At 38.9% G+C, this 26,446-nt stretch overlaps 1 protein-coding gene across 1 annotated transcript; it reads left to right on the top strand.

Moving 5' to 3' along the window:
- The first annotated feature begins 916 nt into the window (after positions 1-916).
- Positions 917-2,806, top strand: LOC124274278. The gene is made up of 3 exons (XM_046709619.1): positions 917-1,164; positions 1,658-2,129; positions 2,381-2,806. Exons 1-3 carry the CDS (start codon positions 917-919, stop codon positions 2,804-2,806), a joined length of 1,146 nt encoding a protein of 381 aa, XP_046565575.1.
- The last annotated feature ends 23,640 nt before the right edge of the window (positions 2,807-26,446 follow it).

Below are 26,446 nucleotides of genomic sequence, written 5' to 3'. Positions count from 1 at the left end.
TATCCCCCACTCCACCTTCCCCTAGCTCTTCACCCATCCTCTTCGAAACCTTCCCGAAAGGTCCACTAAGTAATCCCGATTGCCTAATCAAACACCTTTCGAGCACGAGTCGCCTGGTGCTCTTTGAAATCTGTTTCGTTTTGAAACTGTCCCCAGATCAAGGTCTCTTTGGCTTCATATACATAAAGGAACTGGTCTGAGTTTCCCGTTTCCCAACAATCACCATTACATTTTCATATTAGCCTTTGGTTCACTGTCCCCGACGAACTCTCAGATCAAACAAATAAGTTTTTTCTTTTTTGAGAGGCATTTTAGAAGTTGGATAAAAGGGGGGCATAGAAGCCAGTTGGAAGAGGTATGGGTGGATTACTGGTGATCTTGTATAGGAGAAAGTCCGAATATCTGTCCATTCCTGAAAGGTAATGGAGACGAGGCTCCATTAGCTTTCAGGAATGGACAGATACGAGGACTTTCTCCGACTTAAAATACACCCACACCTAACGGGGAATACAATGCAGATCAATGAACACCAAATATTTTTTTCAGTTAAAACTTAATAAACCATTTTAGAAAAAAATATCCGCTTGTATTCGGTAAAAGTATTAAATCAACTCTCTCCTTAGTGGAGACCCTCTATGCGTCAAAGAACGGGCTGCCACTTTTCACGTGCGTTGTATGCGTGTAAACCCGTATGTCTCCATTACTTCACCAAATGAAATAACTCGCACGTGCTTTGTACCCGTGTTAACCCGTATGTCTCCATTACGTCAGCAAATGTCATACCTTGCACGTTTGGTTTGTATAAACCCGTATGTCTCCATTACTTTTAATAATGGTATAAAATGCACGTGATTTTGTGCGCGAAAACCCGTATGTCTCCATTACTTGAACCACGTGTCAGAAGACAGTCGTAAGGATGGACATCGATAGCTCAGATGATGATGGAATGTTTTTGACCCAGTCAACATACACAACGCAATATTCGGATATATCTTCAGATGAAACTGCTGATAAAGTTATTGTTGGTGACGTTTTGGAGGGTTTTGGTGACAAAATCACTCAGTCGGATGACGAGTTAGTGGCGTCTTGTATAGTCGCTGAGAAGCAATCAACGTATGAAACTACGTATGAAACTGACAAGAAGGGAGGGAACGCGTCGGAGACGTCGGTTACCCACAGTGGCAGTCGTTTTCACGAGCCCGTTCCTGACAACATACTGAATGATCTACAAACCAAAAGTAAGTACATGTTCATTTCGGATGTTTACTTTGAAATGATAATTCTAGAATTTCTTTGAAAAGCATTAAAAGTAACGCGCACGGTAAACTTTGACATTTGTACTTGATTTGTTTTGTATGCTTTCTTCGAACATGAAATGGAATTGGCATTTATAAAGTGATTGTGTTATAATAATTATTACGTTAAATCTTACTCGTCTCTTAGAGATTTTCAGAAAGCTTCAGAGATGTTACAACAACATGTCCAGATTCGTTTTGTTAATTCTGTTAGCGATTGTGTTTAACATTTATGACCGTTCTCAGTTTATTGTCTGTCGTCAGTTTCGAACACTTTTGAGTATTTAAAGTTGAAGTTTAGTATATAGTAGTTTATGATATCATATACTCTATATCTTATCATTTGACTTTTGACCTTTCAGGTTTGCCGACAGCACAGTATCAAAAATGAAATGGGCTACAACTTTATTCAGAGAATGGCAAAGTAACAGAAACAAACTAGCAGCGGACACTTCCAGGAACCTAAGCTTCATTATGGTACCACTGGAGGAAATGAGCGTTGACGAACTGAACTATACTATTTCCAGATTTGTCTGTGAGGTGAAGAAGACGGACGGCACTGATTTCCCGTCCGACACCTTATATGGACTTGTGATCTGCCTCCAGTTACACATGGACAGCATTGGCAAAGCCTACAAGTTCCTAACTGATGACGCCTTTTTGCAAATAAAGAACACCCTGGATAACATGATGAAACGTCGCGCTAAGGATCCATCCAGTAAGCCACCGGTTCAAGCCGAAGTGATCACGCCAGAGGAAGAGGAAGTTCTATGGGCAAAAGGTGTTCTTGGGAGTGATAACCCTAAGCAATTATTGGACACTATTTTCTACTTGGTTGGGATTAATTTCGCCCTCAGGGGTGGCCAGGAACACCGAAATTTGCGCGTCGGAAGGACTTCTCAGTTTTCGTTATCGTCTGATCAACACGGGCGTGTTCTGATCTATACTGAGGACGTCTTATCTAAGTCCAATCAGGGGGGCCTTAAGCATCGGAAGTGTAAAGCAAAATCTGTGAGGGCCTATGAGAACGTTGACAAGCCAGAAAGGTGTTTGGTTGAACTCTTTGAAAAATATTTAACCCATAGACCACCCCCAAAACAGACAGTGACCCCTTCTACTTGCGACCATTACGAAAACCAATGGGCGACGTATGGTACAGCAGTCAAGCAGTTGGCCGCCACAGTCTAGCTGCTATGGTGTCTGACATTTGCCAAAGAGCTGGATTGACCGGACACAGGACCAACCACTCACTACGCGCCACAGCCGCCACTCGTTTGTTTGAGGCTGGTGTTGACGAGCAATTGATATGCGAGGTAACTGGGCACCGGTCAAGCGCAGTGAGGAGCTATAAGCGTACCAACTCGGCTCAAAAAAGGAAGTTGAGTTCTCTTCTGCAAGGTCAAGCTTCAGTTCCTGGTTCAGCCAGTTCTACCGCTTGTTCTAGTACTGACATAGATAAGTCTGACGACAGTAAAAACATTTCTGTTACTGTTAGTGTGAATGTCAACTAACTGTAATTACTGGAAAAAATCAAATTAAACGATAAACTGTAAAGTTGTGTTTGTTATATTTTGGTAATGAGTAATATGTTAGTAATGGTGACTTTTCTCAGGGAAAGTCTCCATTACTGAAAGGTAATGGACAGATTTGCAGTGACAGAAAATAATTAGGTGGTGAGAGCAGGTGTATTTTACAACTCCTGTAATATTACAACACTACGTTTCTGGGCTACTTCTTGCCCCTTCATCAGTATGTAGAGGAAGCCAGATACTTATTACGAAGGGTGCTGATTGCCGACGGGGTGATTTATCTCTTGGGTTGATGGTGGATCTGATGACGTTGTTAACTAACTTCTGGGGATACTGGTTATAATGAATGAGGATATGGCGGAGGTGGTTGAGTTCGATATATAGGGCTTGTGTTGTCGAGCAGATGTTCTTGGCTTCTTCGGGTAAGGGTGGCAATCAGCACCCTTCGTAATAGGTATCCCGTATGCCCCAGCAGTCAGCCACCAGATAAGACGACTACTTCAGCAGCAAGCAGGTACAGACGTTCTGTTCCAGAAAGGCAAATCCATCCAAAACCTCCTCCAAGCCACAGGCAAACCCCCATCAACAACCAAAGAAGACCCCACAGGAGTAGTCTACCAGATCAATTGCCAATGTGGAGACTCTTACATAGGTGAAACGTCCCGCCTCCTACCACTACGAATTAAAGAACACAAAACTTCAGTCGAAAAAAGACTCCAAATCCGCCATAGCCGACCACACCCAAGCCAACCCTGACCATGCCATCCTTTGGGACAACATCCACATCCTGGAAACCAACCGATCAGACTACAAGATTAGGAAACGTCTTGAAGCCATAAAAATCCAACGCTTCAACCCCACCATGAACCGGGATCAAGGTTATTTTATCTTTTCAGCCTATCACCACCTAATTAAAGATAACCAGTAATCCACCCATACCTCGTCCAACTGGCTTCTATGCCCCCCTTTTGTGTATTGTAATCACAACCAATCAATGTGTACATCCGCCTACCCTCTTCAACTCACATTACCATCTCAGTGTACATCAACTCATCTATTGTATAAACTCATTCTGCATATTGTTTTAATCACTATCACTCTGTACATCAACCTACTCTGCTCAAATCACTAATTAGCAATCCAATGTATATCAACCTTGTCAATTGTATATACACACTATGCAGCTATGTATATATTCTCCATGTTACAATTTTATGTATCACTTGCTTGATAACGGTATCCTACACCGAAACGTCGCACCCATTGCAATAAAGAAGTTGTCTATCCATAGAACTTGGTTTCCATTCAAGTTTTTTCTTTCTCAATCAGGTTGCTTTCGTCCTTCGATCCCACCGGTACATCTTTCTCAATGGAAACGTCTCTCCCCAAGTTGGATCAGCTCGTTGTCGTGATCATGCAAACAAAAAAATCGTTTACGATGTCAATTGAATTGATTAATTTGACCAACAACATTTACTCATCCATAGATGGTGCTTATGGTCAGTAACCTATTTCTCCTGGTCTCCACACAATTGATTATCCCCATCATGGCCTTAATACTGGTCCTGGCAGGATACAGCTCCGTTCACATCCTTACACGTGTTCTTGGGACAACAACAGCAGGATATCGTTCTGATATATCAACGTATATAACTTTATATAAAATGTTCTGGTGTCTAAATCGTTGTTTAATTGAATGGTTGGTCGAAGGACGTGCTATAACTACATGAGTGTATTCACTGCTCCTCACATATAGACTTGATACTTGATATAGACTTGATACTTCATCAGTGTTATCATGATATAAATCTACGTTGTAATCAATCAGGGACAATGGGTAATGTAAATTAATTATTATATATTTCTATATACTCAGATTTGAACTGTTTTATTTGGGTATTTCTGTAGTAAGGTATAAATATAACTGCCTGTTTGGACCGTAAATCTGAAGCTATGTTTCAGTATGATGTATTTATTGTCCATAGATAGTAAGCTGTCAAATACCGATTTCTGGGTTTACCTTTCAATATGGAAACGTAACACTGTAATACAGTCAAAATAAACTTGGTAAAAATATACGCATTTAAAGAAATTGCGTCTATCCTCAATAAGTTTCAATAAGCAATGTTTTATCACGTGTGGTTTAACGCCATATCTGTAACCGTTCAGTGGTAAGATTGTTAGCGACATTCACACATGACGATGACAGATTGACTATGTGGGTACTGTACTTCCGAGACGGGATTATCTCTTATCAACACTCACAGCAACCACCAATGTAACATATCTTATATTTGGGATTACACTTTCTCAGTATTCTAGAACCTTTGTTAGGTTGAGTCCCATCCGGGATTCGAACCCCCACCCTCAGAATCTAATCATCTAATCGCCAGCATATAACATATATTACATTTGACCACTTTCTAAATGGTATTGATTATTCAAAGCATCAATATGCCAACTTTACTGTGAGTTGTAATATTAAAAGGCTTTTCTGTGAGTTGTAATATTAGAAGGAAAACCTGATACAATCTACAGAAATAGAAGACACAATCATTGTTTTGAACAAGCTGTATTTATACAGGGACCATCAAGCTGGCAAATATAGCCGTGGAGATCAGATGTTTATCGTTTTTAGTAACGTGATATCACAATATTGATAGTTATATACTCACCAAAATATATTAAGTACGTGGTACACAGTGTATGTGTCGTGTGACAGCACATGGTCTATAGGTCTACAGTGTAACAATAAAAGTTGGAATTTATTACATGAACCTTAGTTGTCTGTTTTCAACATCATTCAAGAGAGAGAGAGAGATAGTTTATATCGCATAATGGCCTCATGGCCCAGAGTACTAAAAATACATATTTGTTTGTTTGTGCGCCTACAATACATATACATAAATATAATGCATTACTGTATAGCAGTCAGACAGGTAGGTTTCTCTTCAGATAGATTGCTAGGCTTTTAATAAGATTCACATCTTTTTTGCATAACAACTGCTTAAACTTAAATACAGATGGATTTATATGATAATACACAGGAATAAACTGCATCCTACTTGTATGGTAGTAAGGACATACTAACAGAGAGTGGTATTCATCCTCTACGACATTTAAATGACACTTGCTACATATAGCTATAGTATCGTCTACATTGTCTTTATTGAAACGCAACTGTTGGACACCCAATATATACTCTTCTGTTTCCAAAACTGTCTTGTACGATGAATAAACTTTCAAAAAGGAACTACTACCAATATCACTGCTCCAAGTTTGGAAACAGATATTCTTGCAGCTTTGCAAAAACGTTGCCATTAACACTTCTACGTCGCCAAAGTCTTGTGTAATCCACGCAAAAGAGAATCCAAATTTAAACAATAGTGAACGAACATGAGAGACCCAGTTTACATTTCCATTTTCATCAAAGACTTTTAGCATTTCATAACAAGCTCGAGGGTACCTATGGCTACTCATTCTCACTAGTCTACACCAGTACCTGATACAACAACTAAAATAATTAACAGACATTTGATATCTGCCAAACTCCCCTAAAACAGCTTATGTGTTTGTAGACACAAATTTTCCTAAACCTAAATAATTCTTGAAGAACAAGCCCTGAAGCTTTTCAATATCTGCTCTATATGTATATCCCCAAATTTCGGCGCCATAGAGCAAAATATGTGCTATTTTCGTGTCAAATATGTTCTTAGCCATTTCATGAGGTGCGTCATACTTAATCAACACCTGTTTGACAGGAGAGCTCGCTTTCATTGCTGACACCCAAATACTTATAGTAGCTAACAACTTTAATTTCCGGACCATCATGGAACCATTTCTCTGTAGTTCTAAGATAACCTCCATTTCTAAAGACAATGATTTGAGACTTATCTAAATTCACCTCCAAACCCCATTTTAAACAAAATTTATGTAGGAATCTAATTTTCCTTGCAGCCCTACGACAGAATCATCTACCTAAGTGACATCATCGGCAAAGAGCAGCAGTAAAATGTCGTCCAGTTCTGATTTGACAAATATACCACTTATACCACTATTTTGCATTTCCTCTCCTAACTCATTTATAAAAAATATAAACAATACCGGACTTAACACACACCCCTGTCTGACGCGATGTGAAGTTGTGAATATATTCGACCTGTTACTACCAACTCGGACGCACACTTTGACCTTATTACACGTGTTCCTTAAAAGCCTAAAGATCTTACCATGAACACCTTTACTTAACAGTACATACAATAGCTTATCTCTATCTACTAAGTCGAAAGCCTTACGAAAATCAATAAATTAGGCATAAAACCTATGACCAGGTTTCCTTAGATACTTTTGAACAAGCGACTGTAGAATGAAAACATTATCAAATGCCATTTCTACAACCTGCCTGTGACTCGTGTAAAGTTTTGTTCAGGTCAAGCCAAACTCGAATACGTGAATCTAGAATACTAATGAATATTTTACCCATTACACTTAATAAGGAAATTTCCCTGTAGTTGTTTGGGTTATGCCTATCGCCCTTCTTATACAAAGGCACTATGACTCCAACATTCCAACTATCTGGAAAAATCCCACTATCCAGCACTGCATTAAATAGCATTTTTAAATATAGAACAATCATAAGAAGAAACTTATAAAACTCTGGAGGGACACCATCCATGCCAGGAGCCTTTCCACACGTCAGAGAATCTATTGCCTTCATGATTTCATCCTGATTTATAGGATCTGAGAGAAAATCTGGTTCCCTACAAGCACTACATTGCTCAATATCATTGGAGTTTACACATCCTTCAACAAACCTATCAAAAGCTGTTATTGGTGGCGAGACAGGATTTAATAAATTCTTAAAGTATGTGAACCATGTGTCAACTGATATATTCACTTGAGAGGCCTTTGAACGTAAAAGAGACTGTACTTCACCCCAAAAGACCTCATTATCCTTCGCCTCTAGAGCACCTTGAATATCGCCAATAACAACCCGTTTGTGTTGCAACTCCTTGTCACGACATAATATACGGAAGGACTTTATGGCGGCAAGGTAGTTTTGTAGACAGGCACCTGACCTAGCACGTCTAAACTGATTTAAGTGGTAGTATTTCTGTGTTATGGATTCTTGGCACTCACTGTCAAACCATTTAGACTGCTGCCTTCTACCATGTGAACAATTAGTTGATTTAAGATGGGAACCTGCATAGTAGAAAACCTCGATCAATTTCTCAGCTGCTACAGAGATATCAGTATGTAACAGACCAATAAAAGCCTCAATAATTAGTTCAACATCTTCCGACTCCACACGTGTATGCACTAAATCAGCTTTATCATTTAACCACTTATACTTCACTACTGGACTTTCAGATGACTTGTCCGTTACTATCCCAGGATCAGTATCACCAGAAGAAGCAGGGAGTAACTCGCAATTAAACACACATGAAATCGGGAAGTGGTCAGTGGTATGTACCCTGAAATCATAAATAGATGAAAACATGTCACTAGAAGCAAGTGTGTAATCAACGACACTGGTACCTTGATTACTACTATATGTATATGACATGAACATCACCAGATCGTCTGCCATTTACAATATGTATGCCCCAGGTTTTACAACCTTCAAGCAAGGATAGACCATACCTATTTACCACAAAGTCTTGAGTAAATTTAGGATGTGCGAAATTGTCAACAGGGTATATGTCATGAAAAGTAAGAACGTCAATATCTCGGTCGTCCTCCAGAATGAAATCATCTTTATTACCAACCCTGACATTCACGTCACCCACGATACAGATTTCCATGTCAACGCCATTAATGGCAAAGGAAGCAGCCAAACAGCCATTCGTCAAGATAATTCAAGCACAACGACAGATTCATTTTTTGTGGACACAATTCATATTTGGTTTTTACAAATCGGCACGTAACCTAACCAAATGAGCGTATCAAACTAATGTTATGCCACAACAAAATAACACACATATCCAGGGCACTTTCTAACCTATCCAAACTTGATAACTATTTAACTAATTCAGGTCAGCCATCTTCCGAATATTTCCAAATGCCAAAATTTATGTAGCCAAGACATGAAAGACTTAATTGCAATTATTTATATGAGGCTAACCTCCATTCCTTAATCCCCATCACCACCGCATTGTACATTGACTTGTCAGCCAACTCTATCACTTTCATTATTACTACATGTGTGTATGACATTTAGAACCTTGACTGGTAATCCTCTTGGCAGTGTCTGCCATTCCATCAGCTGGTCGAAGGAAATGCTATTGTTTCTTTATCTGTCCATTGTTGTCTATTACTAATAATATATATGTTCACATGTTTACTGTCAGGCAGTCCGGTATTCTGCTGCTGAAAGTCCCTGGGGTTGAGCTGCAGCTACCATCACGTCCTTTATGTCCCTTTGTTTATCATGTATTGTATAACCAACTAAAGAAGTTTGGGCTCAACATATTCAACGTACAATTCTGAGCTGACCCGTGAAGGTCCGGGTTAGAATGAGCCTACAGTAACCCATGCTTGTCGTAAGAGGCGACTAACGGGCTCACTGGCTTGGTCAACACATGTCATCGGTTCCCAATTGCGCAGATCGATGCTCATGCTGTTGATCACTGGATTGTCTGGACCAGACTCGATTAGTTACAGACCGCCGCCATATAGCTGGAATATTGCTGAGTGCGGTATAAAACTAAACTCACTCACTCACAATTCTGAGCTAATTCCCTTGTCGGCATATCAACGCGTTGACAATTTCAAAAACATACGGACAGCATATTGACGTCTCCAGACCTGTGTCAAGATTAGCTATAGTTAACGATGGATGTGGTGACATGCATACAATTTTATCAAAAACAGATGTGCTTGGGTCATCGGAGTTTATACACGTATTCCAAAGAACTTCTTAACTCAAACCAATTCCAAGCGGTAGTCAAACGGTTAAATCGTTCAGTCGCTAAAGACACCGGTTCGATTCCCACGGAGACATGAAGCTGCGACCCTTCGTGACTTTAACAGAGGGCATGTTCATCCTTTTTACAATCAATAGTCAGTAATCTATTCACAAAATGTCATCCTTATTTTACTACAACCCGTGAAGATCCGGGTTAGAATTGGTCTTCAGCAACCTAACTTGTCGTACGAGCTCTTATGAGGCGACTAGCGGGATGGGCTAGTCAGGCTCGCTGACTTGTTTGGCACATGTCATCGTATCCCAGTTATGTAGATCGATGCTCATACTGTTTGTCACTGGATTGTCTGGTCCATTTTCGATTATTTACAGACCGCCGCCATTTAGCTGGAATATAGCTGTGTGCATTGATGGGCAACAAACAAACAAACAAACTATTTCACGTGTACGCTCAATGAAATCTCGAACAACTTCGGTGGTTACTCCGGACGGGTTATTATCTACTGTTGACATTATATATTTTCAAAAGGGCCTGAAATCACACTCCTACTCTCCGACACACCCTGGCCTCTCGATACATACATCCTATTGGCTACCTGGAAACAGGTGATTGGTCAGGACAATCATAACTTAGATGTACTCAGCAGAGAACATAGTAGTGAAGCAGATAATGGTGATGATTATGCTAACGAACCCATTGATACCCTGTCGTTAACGCCTATCCGCTTCCGACATACCCAATTACGAACATATATCATATCCGTATACTTTGCAATTGTTGTGAGTACAAAAGGGTGATCTTTGTGAAAGGTTCCGGTGCATTGGTTCTGGCTGAGGAGTCTCGGTCTAAATAAGGAAAGACGAAAGTCGAAATATGTAAATATCAGTTCTCTGCTGTCATTTCTAATGTCTTATCTTTAGGCAGTGAGGTGGCTTCTAATTCGAGAACGCCCAAGAGAACCATACATTACCATTGTCAGTATATCGATATGATGAAGTAGGTTCATCGTCCGGGAAATGTCCTCCTGAGAGGGTACATAAGTCCTGAAACATTCAAAGGAAATTTAAATTTACCAGCTGTTTTAAATGTAGTATTTTTGTCATTTTAATTTTGGCTAAATTTGACTTCAGTCGCCAGCGGCTGAAGGGATGATATAAATCCAGCTAGGGTCCATGCAGGTAGCAAAAGTACTGTAAGTCCCCATGGTCATTAGTTTGGTGATCTACCTTCAGTTGTTGGCGATCTATAGCCAGTTTTTATATTGTATTGTCCAAATAGTGCTATTAGGTTTAATTTTCCACACTAGTTTTAGTTGTAATTGTGATATTCTAGTTGTTTTACTGTCCTTCGTCGACAGGTTTTAAAAGTATACATCTATTCCATTTCGGTGTCACATGTGTTCTCGTCACGATATGGCTGAAATATTGCCGGTGTGACGTTAAATAATAACTCACTCACTCACTCACTCGTTCGGGAAATACGGTTTCACGTAATCTGTGTAATTCGGGTACACGGTCACACATGTTATAGATGAAACCTACTATTTATGCTTGTGTATCTTTTGTCGTGACAGGAAATAAAGCAAGGTTTGTTTGCCGTCATAGTGTCGGATGATATCAGGCAACATTTTGTGTTTGGTGAAGGTTCCGCGAGTCAGCATGTTTAATTACATTGCATTATTCGACGCCGTTTCGATGAGCTTGTGTAACAGTTGCCAGAACGTTGGGCCTGTCGTTTCTGGATGGACAACACACTCACCAACCCTTTCATATATAATCCAGGTGGATAGAAGGATTTCATCAGTTCAGTTCAGATATTATTCGAAAATGGCAAACGGATTTAACTCATGGCATTGAAAATGTACCGCTGTCAGTAGTACTCAACAGGGTAACGTGAGTTTGTAAATAGTAATGACAAAATCCTTTCTGTAACAATTTGACAAATCCCTGCTAATAAACAACTCTGATTATATCATGCGTATGTGTTTGTTTGACGCCGCATTCAGCAGTATTGCAGCTGTACGATGTAGTCTATAAACAGACAATCCACTTATTGACCAGACAATCCAGTGATTTACACCAGTCATAAACAACCACTTCTGAGTATATCAATTATTTGTACTACAAGTACATGTACAGAACCTTTATTACTATGTTGGCGTTTACACATTTCCTTCTCCGAATTCGAGGTGACCGAACTGTACATGTGTTTTCAGTGATTAGTTATGCTATACGTTGTAAGAGTAATTATATTTAGAACCTGGTGGGTTATCTTCTAATTGGCAGTAATTTAGACCAAGCATCAAACAAATGCCATGCCATCGAAGCCTTAATGTAACACAGCAGTTTTCCAAGCCGATCTAAACAGAAGATCCTGTCCCGAGGCAATGGCCACATGGACATTCTACCCAATCAATTTAGACGGACAGGAGACAATCACTACACCTGTAAAGCCTATCTGACTTGAGCGCACATTTTACTTTGACCGACCAAAGTTTGTATAATGGCTTAATGGGTGAGAAATTAGCCATGTTTTCATTTTTGATTTGCAGATTGCATATTTCGTTATATCTACAATATAAGCGATTCCTCAATAGCAGACCTTTACCTCGCTCTTTCAGTGTACAACACATATGTAATGGTGATGGTTATAGCGGGAAATAGCAATCAAGTTTGATTTATGTACCTAATTAACGCGGTGTTTCTATTCCTCTCTCCAACATAAGCTGATGACATGTTGACCCCATGTGTTTCATATTCCATTCCAAGACTAAGTATTCCAATCGGCAGCAGTATTAACATCCCATACACCTTTACAAGCTTTCACACGATTACGGTTACCATGTTTCCTGGCAAAATTCAATCAAATGATTTCAGAAATGAATAAGGAGGAGTATCGCCCTTTAGACTGAAGACAGATATTGTTCTGACCCTCACCGTGGTCTAAGAGCGTGTCCTATTATTGATGTGTCTGAGGGCACAAGCGATTCATGGGGTCTCTTGAATCAGACTTGTCGACGTATCGACAAACCCCTTCCTGAAGTAGCAACGTTGCTGAATAATTTATTGCAGGCTGTTGTTCTCATAGCAGCAGTGTTGTCGTCACACTTTTACAGACTGTTAAACCCACGCATTCACAGTACGTGTGGCACAACACAACGTAGAAGTACTAGAATCTGTAGAAAGTGTAATCTCAAATGTAACATATATTACATTGGACCATTTTAAAAGGCCTTGTGTTTTGCACAATGGGTCTATATTGTCACCCTTCTGTAGCCGTATCTTATGACGTCTGGAGGACATCATTATTTCAAACTTATAGCTATTACAACATGTCTGTCCCTGGTATGGTGATCTACCTTCAGTTGTTGGCGATCTATAGCCCATTTTTATACAGTAACTGTATTGTCCTAATTTAAAATCCAATTTTAGAGAGAGATGCTAGTTTTATTTCTTGATACTGTGATATTCTAGTCGGTTTTAGGTTTTGTAATTTACATGTATTTATGGTGAATTCTAAACTTGTTTTAGTCACGATATGGCTTAAATATTGCCGATATGACTTTAAAATTTAACTCACTCACTACAACATGTCTGTTAATAATAGATGCCATTAAGTAGCATTGGGTGCTGTCTGAACTGTTGGATTCCAGGTTTGAATTAGACCCAAGCAATTGTGGCTGTCGTACGAGGCGGCTGAATGGATGTAAACAGTTGGCTTGGCGACCTGGCTGACTGAATGTCGACGTCCCTCGTAGATCGTTTTAAATCACTTGATTGTCTGGTTCAGACATTATTAATTACAGGATGCTATCATGTAGATGGACTACTGCTGAGTTTTGCGTTACACATGAAACAAAATATAACCTGACTAATCAAGCAATTATTTACAGTACACAAATATCTTCGAGAACCACAATGTATTTTAAGTCACATCGGCAGTTTTTCAGCCATATTGTGAATATATCAAGTTATATATTATAATAATATAGGTAAATTATAAAAGTCTGTCAGCGAAGGACAGTGAGTGCGTTAAAAAATTTCGTCACATCGGCAATATTTCAGCCATATCGAGACGAGAACAATTAATTACATAGTAATTAATAGTAAATTGTAAAAACCTGTCAACGAAGGACAGTAAAACAACTAGTTTATCACAGATGTAAATTTAAAAACTAGTAATTAAACTTAAAACATTTTAACTATACAAGACGTCGTAACAACGATACAATATAAAAACAGGCTATAGACTGTAAATAACTGAAGGTAGATCACTATATTAGGGACACAATGTATAAAGGGTTTATGACCGATTCAGCGAAAATCCTTCTTCAACTACGGAAAGAGGTGTTCGCGCAGTCGGTCCCAAGGCGTAATTGGTTCCGCAACGGATACAGTGTTGCAAATTACCATATTTGAAGAAATATATTGAATTATTAAATTTTAAAGCACCATGCCGCGGACTTTAGTTTTACGCCGCATTCAGCAATATTCCAACTATATGACGGCGGTCTGTAAATAATCGAGTCTGGACCAGATAATCCAGTGATCAATAGCATGAGCATCGATCTGGGAGCCGATGACATGTGTCAACCACGTCAGCGAGCCTGACCATCCGATCCCGTTAGTCGCCTTTTACGACAAACATGGGTTGCTGAAGATCGATTCTAACCCGGACTTTAACATAAGCATCAAATTCGTTACCTTGTTTTACATGACCAGCATAGCCAAACACCGATAGGGCATATTGTTAACACCTCCATCAAGGTTTTGTTTATGTAGTTCATGTATCATGTTTGATTCGTAAGCATTATTATAACTCGGTGTGAGCTATTCTAAATGTGGCCAGCATCTACTAACACTCGATATCATAACAGTGAGTGAGGTGGGTTTACACCAATATTCCAGCTATACCACTTTGAGGGACACCAGAAATGTGATTCACGCGTTGTTCCACCATATCATAACAAACCCTTACATGAACATGTGCTTCAGCATACTGACGCCTTCGAGTATTAGTCATTTTACAAAAGAGAGTGTTTTGAAGGCAAGATCTTCTCTCTGCAATTTCATCCTTTTCGAAGACAACCCTTTCTGTAACTGAAATTCAGTTCAAAGCGACATTGAATCCTTGATCCATTATTTTTGTAACAACTCGTCATATTGCTGTAATTTTGCCAGTGCAGTTTTTAAGTTTCTTAACCCACACAAGCATTTACGAAACGACATTTGCTTCCAACTTTGCGTTTGAGTTTCAGATCTACGTACAACAAGTCTCTACACTGGAAATACAAGATGTTTCTCACCTTTCACTTTCAAGTACATGTTAAAGGCGAACGCTTTAAAGTGAAGATATCGAGTAAGTAATTGAGTTTAGTATAACGCAGTTTAAGGAAATGTCAGTATCTTAATTTTGTATGCGAGAGGAACGCCCCGAAGAGATTCATCTCTGAGGTGTTTAAAGTTCCTAGTAAATTGGAATTAAAGAAATACTAATACTCACGTCGTACATAATAGTATATGTGAACAATGTAATCTCTTCTATGTGAAAGATACTGAAGGACTGGAGCAAAGCAACTTCCTAAAAACATACATACTCAAAATCCACACACCACTATTATGACGTCATAACATTAAATGTGATGTCATTATTATATAGATGACGTAAGAGTCTTATATGGAGAAGTGCAAAATTCAAGCGCTCAAAAGGTGTAAAAAGGTTCATGTCTGTTCAATGTTTATTGCCGAAAATGTATTCAAACACAAACTTTGATCAATTTCGTAACCCAGACCTTTCTGTAAACTAGAAATACCCAATAAAATTAAGTAACAGAAAATATCTCCTTACATATATAAGCTGTTATAACGATGTTGTCAAAACAGTCGAATCAATCAGAGGTCACTAACGTGGTTTGAAACCTCATGATAACATCACTCCGATTGATCAATCACAATCGATTATTTTCCAATTTCTCGGAAATCCGGATGCTTATTGAAATACAGTAATGCCGCTGGCCACGATGCATACATCTTCAAAGAGCAATGGAGAATCTATGACGATCTTCTCAAAGCCAACTTTTATGCTGAAATAAACATGAAGCCCAGTTGCGTGTGACGTCATTCAGATGTTCCTTAGCAATGCCACCATCTGCGTAAAATGTGATTGTCCTATTAAGATTCTATTCATGGTGCATATTAATATGGTTTCACATTGTGCACATTGTCGAGGAGGTTATTATCACACATAATAAAATGAAAGATGCACGACCTTGATACACCGTTTCTTCCCAAGGCTTCAGAATCTGCTTGTCTCACCTTTATCCATCAACACATCTGGTTATTTGATATGAGATGGCAGGATCTAATATCAATTGACATCCACTGCCAGTGCTATGATTTCAATTAAGGGAAGAACCAACAATGAAATGCTGATTAGCTGTCTCGAGGGCATGACCGATGTTCATAAGGCTCAGGAGGTTCGAGGAAGTTATTCTATAATCTTAATACACTATTCTTTGACAGTTTGAAGAAAACACGGACGAAATTTCCACACTACAGAGAAAACTTCTGCGCCGTGAAACCTTTAGATGACGTAACGTAATAACATTGTTACAAGAAGAATGGGCGACTTCATATTGTATTCCCCAACACTGGAGCATTGTGACGTCACATGGATTCAATTGCTCAATGAACATCGTTTAAATGCAAATGTTCAAACATCGGAATACACACACACACGCACGCCCGCACACACACACACACGCACACGCACACAGATTATTTTCCTACTGGGTAATAAAATGAAGTCGCATTTATCATTATGACAACTTTATTTCGCCGTTCATAAGTTATAAAAGCCATTTCGGCAGATAATTCGAAACGCTGTGGTTTTGGCCTTTTCTATTAAGTTTTATCTAGAGGATGATTCTCAATGAATTTTGTCCATGAACTGTGGATGGCACCAATTTTCTGCATCTCTGCATCATTACTTTCAGGGGAAATATATAGGTAACAAATCTCGACTCGATGTAGTGCAGAACCTACTTCTCCTTCAGTCGTTATTGTTCGCGAACAAGTGAAAGTGATTCATAAACACAATCCATCAGGGCGGATACAGCTTTTCGACAATTCTTCACATAAACGCGGCAAAATTGCTCAAGCTACTCCAACACTAAACACTAAACTAAACACTTGTGTATGGTAAATACACTTACATGTATCAGCATAAGAAGCACCTGGCTAGGACGTGCAAGGCATTCCAGATATAAGTAAACAATGAAGCGGATCATATTTACTGACAAGAATACGAAACTTGTTGCGATCAAATTGTATTCGGTGGAAGGTGGGGAAGTCAAGGTATGAAGCTACTTCATTGCCACGCGTACAAACAGATTCACTGAATTTATATCTCTGGAAGAGAATTCATTTCAGCTTCCTCATTCAGAATTGAATATGCTACACTTTCCGGACTCTCGAGTCTGATACAAGCCTGGAAAAATTGAAAAGTAAGATGACCGACCTATACGTATGGAAAATATTTTTTTAGCAGTGCAATATACTTTCTCGTTTTGTGGTTTTGTCAGTATTAGCCATTTCAAAATGATTCACGATCCCTCCATGTTCCTTTGAAACACATAAGTCATTAAATCATCCAAAAGAAACCCAGACCAATGTAATTCATTTCTTATAACACAGCAGACCTTTTCACAGATATGTTCCATTCACCAGAGTGGTGAACGTCTACGATGTACGTCCTCTGAGAAATTGCTTGAAAGGGATAGCTTGAAGTAAATGTAATACTAATTTTGTCAATGCAGTCCTCTGAATCTAGCACTGTTTGGCTCTTTCCACATTGATCTTCTGAAGGCCACAACCACCGGTAGCCACAAGTCCAATTCATCGTATTGACAAGAACTATGTTATGGTATTGTGTCTGATAGGCTCTATCTATTTCCTGTTTGCAACAAGGCAAGAAGTGACAAGAAGAAAAGGTTCTTTTGTCCGCTGGTAGAAAAGGGTTGATTATTTGCAATAACGATCGAGAATCAGATATAGTCTTCATACACCACACTTTCAGGTTGACAAAATTAAGACATTTTGTCAGATGTCTCTCTAAAATGATCACAGAAACGAGTTTTGATGACAACAGTTGTTTTGATTTTCAGGACCAAAGGGGCTACGTCATTTCATAATGACTGTATTTATTACGGTGTGTGAATGATACCCTTTTATCGACCTCATGAAACATATTAGAGCCACATAAAATCCAGGATAACCATGAATACATTTGGTTCGCTTGTTTGAGAACTAGCTTAGTATTCGGTAATAATGGCTATTGGCATGCTGAACTGTTCTTGTGAACAAGGAACAGAGAACATGAAATTACCGGACTGTCACAGATCGAACAATACGATATAGTAGTAAAATGACCTCTTCGAATCTGGATTGACAACCCAAGTGGGTGTAACCAATAGTTGATTCAGTGTCATGTAACTTGTTGATTCCTGCCTGATATGTTGACGGGAACTAATTTATGTAGCCTGAAATATTATGCATTTTTCATGTTTAGAGTGAATATGTATAATATTTCAGAGCTGATGAATTGGATTCAGAAGAATAATTTAACCGATCTTGACGATAATAATATTGTTTCCATTTTTTGTTCAAACATATTTTATTCACAATGTGAAAAGGATCGAGGACAAGTTCTTTCAACTTATTAAACCCCTCTCCGAAGATATTTACAATAACTAATTACATCAAAAGCAATTATTAGAAACAGAGACAGAGAAAGACTGAAAGATAACAGGGGGAAATGGTTTAATACAAAATGTGTATAGAGAGAAGACTACTGGAATTGTTTCCATCCAATGATAGTCTCCAGCAACTGTGCCACCGTCCCTAGATATAGCGATGTAATGTAATATATGAATATTTTATGTGTTTTCAATTCATTATTTTTCTAGCAAATTAACTGACGTGTCTTCAGCTTGGTTATTTCAGGATGGAGGTTTTATAAGCTGTGATGGAGGAGAAGAAAAAAACTCGAGATATAATTGAAGCTTAGTCTTAGCATCAGAAATATACACATGGAAAAAGATATCGCAACACCCCATATTTTTCATAGCATCAATATGTTAACATTTTAAAATATTCTCTAAAAAAAGACCTTCGAGGAATAATCAAATGGCAAATATCACGACAACAAGAACGATAAATTGTTTTTTTATTGAGTTTATATGAAGAGAATTTAAAACATGTACTCATTTTGTAGTGCTTATAACTATGGTTTTATAAAGTTCACAGGTGCGGTCTTTTTCAAGATTCTGGCATACGATCCTCAAGAAATCACATAAGTATCAATGGACAAGCACAATCTCTATATCTGGTGTAGCCTCCGCCAACTGCAATAACATCCCCAACCCTTCTCCCCATTGACTACATCACACGTTGGATTTGACGTTCAAGGTATTGCTTTCAATTATTGATAGAGGGCTTGTTCCAGTACATCACGATTTAGTACCGAAGAATCTCTCTGGCGTATTCTGCGACTCATAATGTCACAAACATGTTCTTTAGGTTGTGATCTGGACTTCTGCCAAGGTAGAGTGCCCTAGCATTGTCGTCCATGCAGACGGCCCTTGTGTTCAGAGGATGGTCATTGAAATATCACTGATGCACCGTTGTCCATTCAGGTTGTGTCCGATCGTCACAAGGTCAGGTTTACAGTCATGTGAGAGGCGCATCCACATCATCAATGAACCCCTTCCAAACGGCACTTGCTCAAAGACATTAAAATTTGCATATGTAGAGTTCCTGCGGCGCCAAACACGAGCTCGGACATCATTCATGAACAAATGAAATCGATTTTCGTCTGATCGCTGGAACCTTCCCCATGACCTTAAATTCCAGACACGCCGATCTTTACAGCAAGCTAGTCGTGCTGCTTTGTGCTCTGGGGATAACAACGGATGTCTGACCCGATATCCCTTGCCCTTTCCCCTTAGGCTATTTCGGACCGTTCCGTTGGACAAAAGACAAGGTGGAATCCACTCTGTTTTTAACACATCACTTGAGTGGATGAAGCCTTGTGATTCTGGAAGGGGTGTATACTCCCTAAGAGTTGTCACTCGTGGTCGACCTGAACTCTGACGGTCGTAAACGCCATTAGTTCGCTGGTGTTTTCTGGCAAGTTGGCTGATAGTAGATGGATGATAACCAGTGTCTCTTGAAATAGCCCTAGGTGAACTGCCAACATTCCGCAAACCAATCAGTTGCCATCTTTGAGCAGTTATCAGTTGAGGAGGCCCCATATTTGCTTATCAACAACGATATCAATTGATTTTTCAAGTTATCGAGCTGCAAGGACAGTATACTGAAACTTGGTGGTTAATTACTGGAACACGTACTGCACGTGATGCCCGACTTTGGTCGTAGTAGCACGTGCAAATCTAAAATCAATGCATGGTGCGCTGGAAGGGTCAAAGTAATCATACAAACATGGTGAAAATCATAATGTTGCGATACCTTATTCTATGTGTATAGTTTTATTCCAAGATGGGGAATAGTAGTGATGTGTTCAAATGTAAAAGTTCTGACAAGAAAGGTTAAAACACAGTTGTAATTTGACTAAAATTATGTTTGCATATCTTGAACAACTATTTTATTTCTCTTCTTTCCTGGACGGCCCCTCTGCTTCCCATACACACATTTGACTGTCCTGAAGGCACCAAGGCATACCCCCAGGCTTTGATGATAAATGATATCCAGTTATTTAAACAAATTACCTTTACAAGATAGATGAGGGCGCTGTGAACCCGCTTAGAACAAGTGATAGGTACTCTTGTAGTAGAGATGAATTAAATATATAAAAATGGCATTAAATATACACCCACAAACTTTTATAAAAGTAATTCCGAGTTTTATTTCCCACACAAGTGAATGCAATTTATTATACTAGGCTTAAAACATTCAAACCGATTTTCTAAAAACTATCTAGTATGTATTGTCGCCAAACACAATTGTTCTTTACTAATTTTACTTCAGGGGTATAAAGTCTTAAAAAACACGGTGTGTCTATTGAATCGTTTGAAACCTTGGAGAGGCTATGTATAATTAATTGGAACCCCAAACCACAAAGCAAAAACAAAATACCCTAAACCATTGCTTTGTGGGGCTACACGAACGCGAATTTAATGATCACACAGGGTAGATCATCACTCGAACTTGCAACTGGCTGTCAGTTAAATTGAGACAAACGTACTCGCAATCAAAAACCATGTTAAATCATTTAAAATACCATGCCTTCATGTAACGCCACATGCCTTTTCTAGATGAACACTGCATATGGCTTGACTGTAACTGTATTGCTAAAAGACTTGATTTCACTAGAAATAGACAATTGTTTTCGTTTTTACATGCTATAAAGATGACAAATGATAAATGTTTCACTAGGTGAGGAATGGCTCTTCAACTAATGATGTTGGAGACAGAACCGTACGTTTCCAAAGACAAAAACAATAACAACAACAAAACAATAAAATAGGATTTAGGGTTTATAATCATTTCAGACTCGGAATCATGCCACTTTTAATCGATCCTTTACTACATAAAAGGCACCCCCACCGCCCCCTCGGGGTAAGAGACTGGAGATGCGGGAGTTGACTGTATTCAGTACGATGTGATGATAAAATTGAGAAACGAAACTTGACGTGTAGGAATGTGGCCAAGTATTTACCATTACATGACCTAAACAAATGATCAAATTAGGAAATAAACATACTATGTTTGAAAATCAGAGGTATATAACGAAATTATAATAGCTCTAAATTAGATTTAAAACCGAACGCGTAGCGTGAGGTTTTAAATAAAATGTTTAGAGCTATTATTGTAGTATATACTTCACGCACGTACGTAAAGTACTTTCTACTGATATCTACTTTACTTTTCATCTTATATCTCGCCAGGTTTCATAGACGTGTCATTGGGAGGAATGATCAATATACCGTTCCATTAAAGAGCTAGTCATTATTGGTCCCCTGAAACCTTCCGTGACATGTTCAGATTGGACATAGTCATTATGGTAAGAAATTATATATAGGGGATGGCCGTAAATAACGAAAGCTAATGTAACTTCGTCACACTGGTTGTAGGGGTCACTCATGTTCGTGTTCATATCCGAGCAGAGAGTACTGTCTACTTATGTGACCTTGTCTCCGCCTGCTCATACCTATTTCCTGCCTATGTTCCGATGAGAAATAGCGAGCTATTACTATATTCATTCCTAACTGTACATGATACACACAAAGCAATGATACGTGGTTTTCCTCCGTGGCTGACCCATCTTAGTACAACTAAGTGCTCCACTAATTATTTTTATGATACTGAAATTAGCCAAATAAAGCGCTGTGAAAACGTCCAAAGCCTTTTCAGTGTTAAGAACATCAATTGGTTAAATTTGGAAGCTCAAAGCTCTGCCTGACGTGTACATGTTAAACGCCATGTGATAAATCGATGATACATGTTGACCGCGTAGAAGAATCTGACGCTTCAGTGGAAAATGGAATTCCAGGAAATTAAGCTTTATTGGGATAAAGGGCTTCACACACTTCCAGAACATATTACAATCTACAGACTCACTGGCTTCGTTCATAATCACAGAGAGTTCATGTTTACAACAGGAATGTTCGAGCATTTACTGGACTGAGACCTACGTCTCTGTATATCTGACAGGGACGGTGGCATTCATCAAGCCAGATATTGGTTGTTCAACTCCACACTCAACAGTACGGAAGCGCTGAAGGGACCTCATGAAAAAAAAATTATCTTGAGCGCACAAGTTAATATCTTGAGCGTTAATATTATCTTGAGCGCTCAAGTTAGCGCGCTCAAGATACTCTTGAGTGCTCAAGATACTAACTTGTGCGCTCAATATACTAACTTGTGCGCTCAAGATAAATTATATTTCATCAGGTCCCTTCAGAGCTTCCGTACAACAGTATGACAACGACATATCAATACTTTAAACCAGGGAAACCAGCATTTCATAGTATGAATATTTTCCGACTCTGTACAAAGACTACCAAAGTCACTGAGGCTGAGGGGGCGATGGGGTAGCCTAGTGGTTTAAGCGTTCGCTCGTCACGCCGAAGACCCAGGTTCGATTCCCAACAAGTCGATTCCCAACAAGTCGATTTGACAAGTGAAAATGTACTCATCTTGCTATGTTCCAACGTGGTTTCTGATACTACAACGTTCTAGATATTGTTATCTAAAAATAGTCGTGCTAGGAATGTCTCTTTGATTTCCATTCGGGTCAGAGGACAGGTACAATGCTACGGCAATATAGTTATGGTACATATTGAGAGAGTATGTATTACATAAGTATATAAGTGACAAATGCATTTCTGTATTCATATGTAATCGCCACAGAAATCTCTACTTATACCCATTATACGGTTCCGACTATATAACTAGTAAGTGTTTTTGAATTCCATTGAAAAAGCGATCAAACAGTTTTCGCTAAAGGGACACATGGAAGAGCAAATGCTTTCTAATTGAAATGGACTCATATCAAAACAGGGAATTGCATAGGACATTACACTCTTTATGGCTTCGCCGATGTGGCATCGCACGTCAAAATGTGAAATGTATACTCTCAAGGAGGCTGCAATGACTGGGATGCTTGGTTAAGAAGGTGTTTGTATAGCAAAATGAAACTATTAAATCTGAGATATTGTTGGACATTTATGGATACTTTTAGAAACTTAATCTTTAAATATCAGTTACGATTTTACATGCTATAAAGATGGCAAATGATAAATGTTTCACTAGGTGAGGAATGGCTCTTCAACTAATGATGTTGGAGACAGAACCGTACGTTTCCAAAGACAAAACAATAACAACAACAAAACAATAAAATAGGATTTAGGGTTTATAATCATTTCAGACTCGGAATCATGCCACTTTTAATCGATCCTTTACTACATAAAAGGCACTCCCCACCGCCCCCTCGGGGTAAGAGACTGAGATGCGGGAGTTGACAGTATTCAGTACGATGTGGTGATAACATTGAGAAACGAAACTTGACGTGTAGGAATGTCGCTAAGTATTTACCATTACATGGCCTAAACAAATGATCAAATATAGTATATACTTCACGCACGTACGTAAAATGCTTTCTACTGATATCTACTTTACTTTTCATCTGATATCTCGCCAGGTTTCATAGACGTGTCATTGGGAGGAATGATCAATATACCGTTCCATTGAAGAGCTAGTCATTATTGGTCTCCTGAAACCTTCCGTGACATGTTCAGATTGGACATAGTCATTATAGTAAGAAATTATAAATAGGGGATGGTCGCAAATAACGAAAGCTAATGTAACTTCGTCACACTGGTTGTAGGGGTCACTCATGTTCGTGTTCATATCCGAGCAGAGAGTACTGTCTACTTATGTGGCCTTGTCTCCGCCTGCTCATACCTATTTCCTGCCTATGTTCCGATGAGAAATAGCGAGCTATTACTATATTCATTCCTAACTGTACATGATACACACAAAGCAATGATATGTGGTTTTCCTCCGTGGCTGACCCATCTTAGTACAACTAAGTGCTCCACTAATTATTTTTATGATACTGAAATTAGCCAAATAAAGCGCTGTGAAAACGTCCAAAGCCTTTTCAGTGTTAAGAACATCGAATTGGTTAAATTTGGAAGCTCAAAGCTCTGCCTGACGTGTACATGTTAAACGCCATGTGATAAATCGATGATACATGTTGACCGCGTAGAAGAATCTGACGCTTCAGTGGAAAATAGAATTCCAGGGAAATTAAGCTTTATTGGGATAAAGGGCTTCACACACTTCCAGAACATATTACAATCTACAGACTTACTGGCTTCGTTCATAATCACAGAGAGTTCATGTTTACAACAGGAATGTTCGAGCATTTACTGGACTGAGACCTACGTCTCTGTATATCTGACAGGGACGGTGGCATTCATCAAGCCAGATATTGGTTGTTCAACACCAATCTTAACAGTATGACAACGACATATCAATACTTTAAACCAGGGAAACCAGCATTTCATAGTATGAATATTTTCCGACTCTGTACAAAGACTACCAAAGTCACTGAGGCTGAAGGGGCGATGGGGTAGCCTAGTGGTTTAAGCGTTTGCTCGTCACGCCGAAGACCCAGGTTCGATTCCCCACATTGGTACAACGTGTGAAGCTCATTTCTTGAGTCCCCCAACATGATATTGCTGGGATATTGCTAAAGGCGGTCTAAAACAATACTCACTCACTCTTATTCACTGTCTGATTACCACGCGATCTACTTAATCTACATCTAGATCTTCAAACCCCGAATCATAACGGTTTCCCACTGACAAGTGAAAATGTACTTATCTTGCTATGTTCCAACGTGGTTTCTGATACTACAGCGTTCTAGATAGTGTTATCTAAAAATAGTCGTGCTAGGAATGTCTCTTTGATTTCCATGCGGGTCAGAAGACAGGTACAATGCTACTATAATATAGTTATGGTACATATTGAGAGAGTATGTATTACATAAGTATATAAGTGACAAATGCATTCTGTATTCATATGTAATCGCCACAGAAATCTCAACTTATACCCATTATACGGTTCCGACTATATAACTAATAAGTGTTTTTGAATTCCATTGAAAAAGCGATAAAACAGTTTTCGCTGAAGGGACACAAGGAAGGGCAAATGCTTTCTAATTGAAATGGACTCATATCAAAACAATGAATTGCATAGGACATTACACTCTTTAAGTCTTCGCCGATGTGGCATCGCACGTCAGAAAATGTGAAATGTATACTCTCAAGGAGGCTGCAATGACTGGGATGCTTGGTTAAGAAGGTGTTTGTATAGCAAAATGAAACTATTAAATCTGAGATATTGTTGGACATTTATGGATACTTTTAGAAACTTAATCTTTAAATATCAGTTACGATTTTATTCAATTTTAAATTCACATGCAGTCCCCTTTTATTTATAGTGGAATCTCTTCGAAGATTGAACAAATAATAATCAAGTTTATCACTGACAATTCGTTTTGACAATTACAATAGTATTTTCAATATTTTGATATCGGTAGAACGAGTAATAGAAGTTCAATGATTTAATGATGAAAAATGCCGAGATGTTGTTATGGTCGTTTACACCTCAACCTTACCATACTGGCTGCTGAATTATATTTTCCTCAGGCATTTTTGAACAACTTAATCCCAGGCCTTGAACAAATGCTGTGTGCATGTAGCTGACAACGCGACACACGGCATGGAAGACGCACTGAGGAGCAGTATCGTGGAAAACATGTCGAGATGAAGGCCTACAGGCCTTGGTCCTTCCTAGGCTTCAAGGTTTAGTCGATCTTGTTTTCGATTTCTACTTTCCATATGAATACATAAGGCGGATCACTACCAAGGGCAAATGATCGGGAGCATGTCATATTAATAGCTGTTGATGAAGACATGATCACGCGTGACTTGATTATAACGATTAGACATGACACACGTCGTTATATTGACATTGGAAATATCCCTTTCGTGCATATTAAACGAACCGACATAATCTAGAAATACGAGAACCGAAACAATCTTGAAATTATGTTTCAAGGCGTGCTTTTGAAAGAGATAACAACACAACCCTTCTCACACCCACAT

Source organism: Haliotis rubra, unplaced genomic scaffold, assembly GCF_003918875.1.
Source record: "Haliotis rubra isolate DU_JTF1 unplaced genomic scaffold, ASM391887v1 Scf19, whole genome shotgun sequence".
Classification (NCBI taxonomy): Eukaryota; Metazoa; Mollusca; class Gastropoda; order Lepetellida; family Haliotidae; genus Haliotis; species Haliotis rubra.
This window is presented reverse-complemented; position numbering and strand designations above follow the sequence as displayed.